This window comes from Mus pahari, chromosome 12 (genome assembly GCF_900095145.1).
Source record: "Mus pahari chromosome 12, PAHARI_EIJ_v1.1, whole genome shotgun sequence".
In the NCBI taxonomy this organism is placed as follows: domain Eukaryota; kingdom Metazoa; phylum Chordata; class Mammalia; order Rodentia; family Muridae; genus Mus; species Mus pahari.
Window position 1 is genome coordinate 29,262,137 of NC_034601.1, and position 7,874 is coordinate 29,270,010.

Sequence of the window (7,874 nt, forward strand, 5' to 3'; positions counted from 1 at the left end):
TATGATGGCCACACACAGTCAAATGTAAACCTTTAATGTGTAAGTTCCAATGACAGAGCTGTATCACAACACAGTACTGCTCCTCCGATTTCGGTCTCATTAATGACACTTTAATTAAGATGTCTCTTTTCTCTCTCTCTCTCTCTCTCTCTCTCTCTCTCTCTCTCTCTCTCTCTCCTTCCCTCCCTCCCTCTCTTCCCTTCTTCTCTCTGAGAATATATATTCTCTCAAGCCTGCACCTAAACTTAGCTTCACTGATCAATACTGACATCTAAATTAACTCCCTTATTCCAAGTGCCAACAGCTTAGAAATCAATATTTCCTGCTCCACCAATTTCCATCAGACACAAATGCTTCCTTTGAAACTGGATCAGATGGATCCTTGATGAAGGGGCCTCTGCTGACAAGGAAAACAAGTCTGACTAATGAGGCATGGTGGCTTAACCAAGCAGCAGTTCCTGCTGCCCTGAGGGACCACTGTCCTCTGGAAAGGCCTCTGCGGGTTTCCCAAGTGTCAGGTGAGCACTCATTCTTTGTTTGTTTGCTTTTTTTAGACACAGGGTTTCTCTGTGTAGACCCAGCTGTCCTGGAACTCACTTTGTAGACCACACTGGTCTGGAACTCAGAGATCCACCTGTCTCTGTCTCTCGAGAACATTCATCCCTGTATAGATTTTTAACTACAATTCCCCCGTGGGTTATCTGTGCCTTGCTATTGAGTAGGCACCTGCAGAAGGAAGTGATGTCCTCCGAGTCATGAAATTATCAATGGGAACACATTTAGGTATCAGTCCATTGATGTTGGAACAAAACATAAAGCAAAAAGCAAAGTCTAGATTTTTCCTTCAAAGCTCAACAGGAATGTTCTGTTCTCTACTTTGAAAGCCTATTCCTGCCATTCACTAATCATGACCAGGAATGGGCACACAGGTAGACTTGGAGATGTTACAGCTCCACTGATCTCAGGCAGATGCTCTGAGAGCCAAGGCTACCCCTGCTCATCTCAGATATGATGAGGCTATGGAAGCCTGACTGAGTTCTGCTCTTTCTCCCTACAGCTTCTGCATGCACAGGGGGGTTGTGGGCCCCTGCAGAGGAAATCCCTGGATTTTGGAGATTCAAGTTTCAGCTAACAGTACAAGTGATCCCTGTTGCTCCCTGATCCTTTGGTACCCCAGTTTTCTTACTTGTAGACAATGCTTCACCCAAGGGCTTATTCTCATGAAGTAAGATCTTTCTTTTCTTCCCATATGAAAAGAATGCACTGTCACAATTCCAAGAATGTTAAAATTTGTATGCCTGTCACTAGACTGGCATTTCTACCACATCCTCCGTATGAATAACAGGTCTTCCTGGAAGCTCAGATGGGACCCTGGCCTGATTAGGCTCAGAAAGTCTAGATGGCAGCTTGGTGAGCAAGCCAGGTGTGTGGTTCTCAGATCCTCAGGTCACATGTGCATGAGTTCTGGCTGAATGCTGATTGGGAGCTCAGGGTAATGGAGACCATATCACCCAACATAACAACCGTGTGACAAGTATGACATAAGCATAAGAAAGGGACACCCTAAATGTGAACAACTGAGCAATAGTTAAATGAGATGTCAATGCTAGAGCAGTTAATTTAAATCTAAGCTCCAGTTATTACTGCCCATGAGAAATCATGTGTAAGAGTGGAAGATGCTTCCCTGCCCAGAATAGTTTAGGAGGTGGAGCATGGCCTCCAAAGCAGGCCCTTGTGTCTCTTAGGAGGGGATGATGCAGACATTAGCAGTCATTGAGGTAAGGTGGCAGGCTGACCTGCCAGGCATTCCTAGACCCCTGGAGGGTGGTAGTGTGGTCTTTCCTTGTTGTGTCCAGTGTCTGGGGACCCTCTAAGCTCTGGTGGCTTCATCTGAAGAATGGGAATAGTGTCTGCCTCAGAAAGAAGCAAGAATATTTCTGGAGACAGAAACAGCAGCCAGAAGTAGAACTGCTAATGTTTTCACATCTTCAGTCTCGCTCTATCAAGAGAAGCCTCCATCCACTGTTGACACTAATTGCCACTCAGGCTGCTTAGGACAGCAACATTTACAAGTGTGCCACTGTGTGTGTTTCTGTGTTTCTGTCCTCCAGTAAGATGCTTGCTATAATACCCTGTGCAGATAAGACCTCTCCTCCTTTTAACATTAACTTTTAAATGGCAAGAAAATGTTCTTGTATGATACTATATGTATGTATTCACATGTGTGATTGTGGATATGTGTGTGTGTATGTAGGTGTGTATATGTATGCAAGTGTGTGTACATGTGTGTGGATTTATGTGTGCACACATGTATGAGTGTGCATGTGTGTGTGTGTGAACATATGGAGGCCACACACTGATGTTTGGTGTCTTTCTCAGTTTCACTCTCCTTCCTTCCTTCCTTCCTTCCTTCCTTCCTTCCTTCCTTCCTTCCTTCCTTCCTAACAATTTATTTCATATGTATGAGTTTTTACCTGTATATATGCATGTGCATCATGAGTGTATGGTGTCTGCAGAGGTCAGAAGAAGGCATTGAACTCTATTGGACCTGGAGTTATGGACAGTTCTGAACCACCACATGAACACTGGAAGCTGAACATGGGTTCTTTTCAAGAGCAGCGAGTGCTCTTAACTGCTGGAGCCATCTCTCCAGCCCCAGCACTGCTGTCTGAGGTAGGGTCTCTGCCTGAACTGGGAGCTCACCAGTTCAGCTAGACCAGCTTGCCAATGGACCCTGAGGATCTGCCCATCGCTACTTGACCCTACCCCATCCTTGCTCTATGGCTGCATTCACCCTGCTGTGCCTGCCTTGTGTCTGACTGCTGCGGTTCCAAACTCAGTTCCTTGTGTTTGTGTGATGAGCACTTCACCCACAGAGCAATATTCCCAAAAGTGTTATTATAAGAAGCATACACACATTGGAAATAATGATAGTTGCTACTACTGAGTCATTACTTACCAACTCTGTGCCAGGAGCTGGACTAGGCACCGAGGTGCCCCAAAGGGAGTAACCTAGCCCTACAACAGTGGAATGTAATTAAATTACTGAGGATGGATTTTTATTTCTCACTGACTACGTGACAGAATCAAGCACAGGAGAGGAGAGAATGCATTCAGCGAAGAACACTGAAAATTCTCTGGAACCTTCCTAGAACATCATATGAGAGCGGATTAATGCATTCATGGTTTGAGCCATTGTCCCACTGGGTCTTTGGTGACAACAGCCAGGCTTGCAGAAATTAATCCAACTAATTCAGACCCCAGCTTCTTTTCTAAGGCTGGGTGACTCAGAGGGCACACGGTGTGCCTCCCTGCAGCTCCGAGGGCCAGGCGGGCGCCGGGAGGGTGGGCTCACCTGTTTGACCTCAGCCTGGAGGTGCCGCAGCTGGAGACATTGCTCTAGCCGCTTGTGCGTCTGCTCCGCATTGAGCTCTAGCTCATGCTGCTTCTCATGGAGAAACTCCAGGAGCTCCTGCACCTGAGCTGCCAGGTCAAGGTCCTTCTCACAGATTAACTCGATCCCTGGTTTGAAAAAACAAAAACAAAAACAAAATGCAAACAATTAAAACCCAGGCGGCATGGAGCTGACAATATTGCTTTAACTATGTAAGAAAGCTAGACTTTGGGAGTGGCCGTTATTGGCCAACTGCAACACAGCTCACGGTGCAGCTGGTCAGATCCTGTAATCAGTCATCACTTAGGACAATGCCAGCTCCCTAGGACAAATGAATCCTTTGTCCAGGAAGCAAATTTCAACACACGACAGGATCAGGTCCTTTTCATAAATGGAAGAGAGGGTGCTGTAACTCTGGAGATCCATCCTGAGAAAGACAGCTCCTGGTAGCACCTGTTTGGAGACTTGCCAACACCCAGATTCATAAGCAAACCTGAGTCATCTTGGACGTGATAAAGCCAAATCAAAAGGACCCTGTCTCAGGAACTCCTGCCAAGGGCATGTTCTATTTTAACTAGTTAGGTATAATTTATGATTAGATGAAAGTAGCTAACGACTTAGGTGTCCTAAAAAATCAATGTTATCTCCCAAATATACACGATAAATATTCCCAACAATACCACAGGGACAACGAATGTCATTCACGTTCAGGAACCCTTCAGCTTTAAGTTTTGCTCACACCCAGAGCTTGCCCATCACTCTACTGACTCAGAACAGGTCTAAGGCCAGTCACTTGCTGACATGTGTTCCCGTGTTTATGAAAACAGTCAGCCTGGAGCCGAGTCACAGTCAGTACCCACCAGCCAAGCACTCAGTCCTCCCTCATCACCCTCCCTGCCTCGATCTTTCAGTGTCTCATGACACTTGAGTGCAGTTATGCACACTTCCTTCTCTGCCCATCAGCAACAGGTCCAGGGAAGCCTGCCTCGACTGGATTTCTGCTTTAGGAGGGTCACTGATAATGTCAGATGGGATAAAGGGACTCGCTTTAGCTCATCCCTTCACTTGCTGGTGGCTAGACTTTTAGGCTTAGATTGCAAAGTCAACCTGGAATGTGTACTAGCTCCGGAACCAGTCCTGAGTCAGAATCATATAAAACCCTATTTTTGGCTCCCCTCCTGTGGGCAGAGCAGTCTGTGCTTTCCAGATGCAGATGCCGGCGTGCCGAAGGCAGGGATGAGTTTCCGATGCTGTGCTTATACTCATGCCTTCTCAGTTCCTGTCCAGAATGCAAACCGTGACCCATGCTGTTTCCCGAGTCTCATCATTGTCTACTTATTTGAAGGGTTAGCCCTTACCCTGGGTGCCCGTCTGTTCTGACCCTTGACTCTCCTTGGCTAGGTGGCCTCACCATTCAGTCCACATCTTTGTTCTGATTTCTCATTCTGTAATCTGTGACCCAAAGCAGCTGAGCATCTTGATGCTCATATCCTGTGTGAGATACAGAAGAGCGGGGATCCAACCAAGAATGGGGTTCACATTAAAATCCTCGCAGATAAATTCCCAAAGGAGTATGTCAACCTTAACATACGGCCACCTACAAAACAATCTTCACTGAGAGATGCTTCCACTACCCTGACACACCACTGGAAACTCATCCCTGTCTCCGGCACTCCGGCATTTGCATCTGGGAAGCACAGGCGAGTCCGCCCACACGAGGGGAAACTCATTTCTGGAGGCAAAAATAGAGTTTTATATAAGGACAGTATGGGAGAGTGGGAAAAATATTTTCTGGTGTTACATGATAATAATTTCAGTATCTTTTTATGTTTATTATTTTTTTCTGTGAGTTTCATAATTCCAAGTCCCAGCTCCTGAAATATCTGTGGGAGACGGAAGAGAACGGCTTGTTCTCTTGGCAGCCAACCCCCTCTGCTTACTATTTTCAGTCACCAGAAGGGTGTAGTAGGTAGAACATCTTCTGGAATAAAAAGAACTGAAGCAATTTCTACTCCCTGTGGCTTGCCCACGCTGGGGGGCAGGGTTAACAGGGGGTGGGGTGAAGGGGATCCCGGGGGCAGGGGGATAACTCTGACCCTGGGCTGACTTTCAGGAAATGTAATTTCAGACCCATCCCTGCTTCACCGCAGTTACAGTGTGGCTCTATTCCAGCCAACCCCAGCTTCACCGCATCCCTAGGATTCAGAGCGTTGGGCTTTGTCTTTCTCTAGCAGGCAGGTGACTGAACCCTGCCACTGCACGTGTGAATGGCTGCTCAGAGTGAGTGACTCAGCAAGGAAGCTTGCTCAGCGTGTCGTTGAGAACCCCCAAGACCCAGGCTGTGCAATTCTGTTTGTCTCTCTTGCTTCTGTCTTACATAATGCGTCCAGGACTACAGGGATGAAGAGGATGTGAAGATGCCTACTGCATCTCCACAGTCTCAATTACAGGGGGAGGGGACGAGAGGAGCACGCAGACTTATCCTGGCCACACCTAGAGGAGCCCATTCCACACTCTTCCTTCCTCTGTTCCCAATCATCAGTGTGAGTTCCAGTTAAACTCTACCAACTGGTCCATCTCCAGACATCACCTCTGAGTAGAGTTCGCTTTTGTTGATAACACTGCCCTCAATGTAATGATAGACTTACCTGTCCAACTTAGGGACAGTAATAATGTCCCTAACAATAAAAATTACTCCCAGTAATAATGCAGAAAGACAAGATTGTCTTTTCATTATTCTCTCTTTTTCTTTTGAGCTTTCTCTTCAGTGTCCCCCTACAGGGAACTGGCCCAGTTCCCTCTCAAGGATGACTTCTTACACCTTGCTCACATTGTCACTGGAATGTAGGCTCTCTGATGCCGAGGCCATGCTTGTTCCACTTGGCCACTGCTCTTCTCCCCCTATTCTCGGCTCACACTGCTTATGCATTACTCTGACCAGTGAGCAAGCAGGGCGAAGTGGGTTTGTGCAGGATGGTGGAGAGCCCTGAGGAGGGACAGGCTCAGGTTTGAGGCTATGCTCTGAAACCTATTAATGGTAACAGTCTTGGCTCTGTACCCTTCTCCAAGCCCCACTCTCCTCATCTGTAAATGGGAATTATAACCTACTGATGCTGTAAGGACCAAGATAGATATATGATGTCTGGCATTTTGTCAGTTCCAAATACTCTTTTTCCAAATTGTCCTTTTTCTTGAGGAAAATTAATGAGAATATAGTGCTGATTACTGATGAAACTGCTAAGAGTCTTATAAATATGAAATCTAGTGACACTTGTGTACTTAACATATATTGTTAGAAAATGTGTTTTGAATGTTACTAGATTGATGCTGTCAACATAGTTCACACTGGATTCATCTGGAGGACTTTTGAAAATCACCACAGACCCAGAATCTCTGGCTGGATGGAACTTGGCCATTAGATATTCTTAAAGCTTCTGAGGAGAGTATAACAATGACTAGGGTTCATAACCACTCTACAAGATGGCAGTGGCCACAGCCCAAGAAGCAGGCATTTTCTTTCTATAGTGAGTTGCAGAGCACTCACCATTCAAATGTGTGTATGTGAGTGTGTATATATGTGTATGTGTATATGTTTGTGTATGTATATGTGTGTATATGTGTGTGCATATGTGTGTATGTATATGTATATGTGTATATGTGTGTGTATGTGTGTGTATGTATGTATACATGTGTGTGTGTATGTGTCTCAAGGTCACAGCTAATAACAAGTGGCTCTCTAGTTTCTTTGGATTTTAGGTCATGGTGCCACTTTTTTTGATTTTTTTCGAGGTGCTAGAATTGGACCCAGGACTGAGCACGCGAGGTAAGTGTCCTGCCACTGAGTAATGTTCTCAGCCTCCATTATCATTTTAATTTTCTCAAGAAAAAAGAGAGCCCTATTAGGGTCCAGAGTTATATTGCCAAACCTAGAAGGGTTTCAGCTGATTCTGTCCTTAGATTTCTGTGTTTACCATAGAAAGAGAACATCCTTTCTCTCTTCTCCATCCCTGCCGTTCATCTTTCTGTGACATTTTGTGTGTACAAACCAAGGTAAGAAAGTACAGAGTCATTTAGCCAGGTTCTTAGATGGATGTTGACTACTCTGGTTATAGCTCAGAAGTCCTTAAGGACAGCCTCAGTCCAAACCACGCCAATTAAGGATGCTCCCTAAGCAATGGAGCCCAGACATGGGTATTTAAAAATGTTCCCCAGTGACAGCAGATGCTGCGAGGATGTGGAGAAAGAGGAACACTCCTCCATTGCTGGTGGAATTGCAAGCTTGTACAACCACTCTGGAAATCAATCTTGTGGTTCCTCAGAAAATTGGACATAGTACTACTGGAGGATCCAGTAATACCTCTCCTGGGCATATACCCAGAAGATGTTCCAACTAGTAATAAGGACACATGCTCCACTATGTTCATAGCAGCCTTATTTATAATAGCCAGAAGCTGGAAAGAACCCAGATGCCCCTCAATAC

General features: G+C 45.7%; 1 protein-coding gene across 23 annotated transcripts in view; it reads right to left on the reverse strand.

Moving 5' to 3' along the window:
• Kalrn (kalirin RhoGEF kinase) overlaps positions 1-7,874 on the reverse strand; it is a 603,889-nt gene that overhangs the window by 261,612 nt on the left and 334,403 nt on the right. For all 23 annotated transcript variants that reach the window (XM_029544638.1, XM_029544643.1, XM_029544642.1 and 20 more), the window contains exon 15: positions 3,356-3,522. In XM_029544638.1, the coding sequence (XP_029400498.1) occupies positions 3,356-3,522 (167 nt within the window). The remainder of the gene's footprint in view (positions 1-3,355; positions 3,523-7,874) is intronic.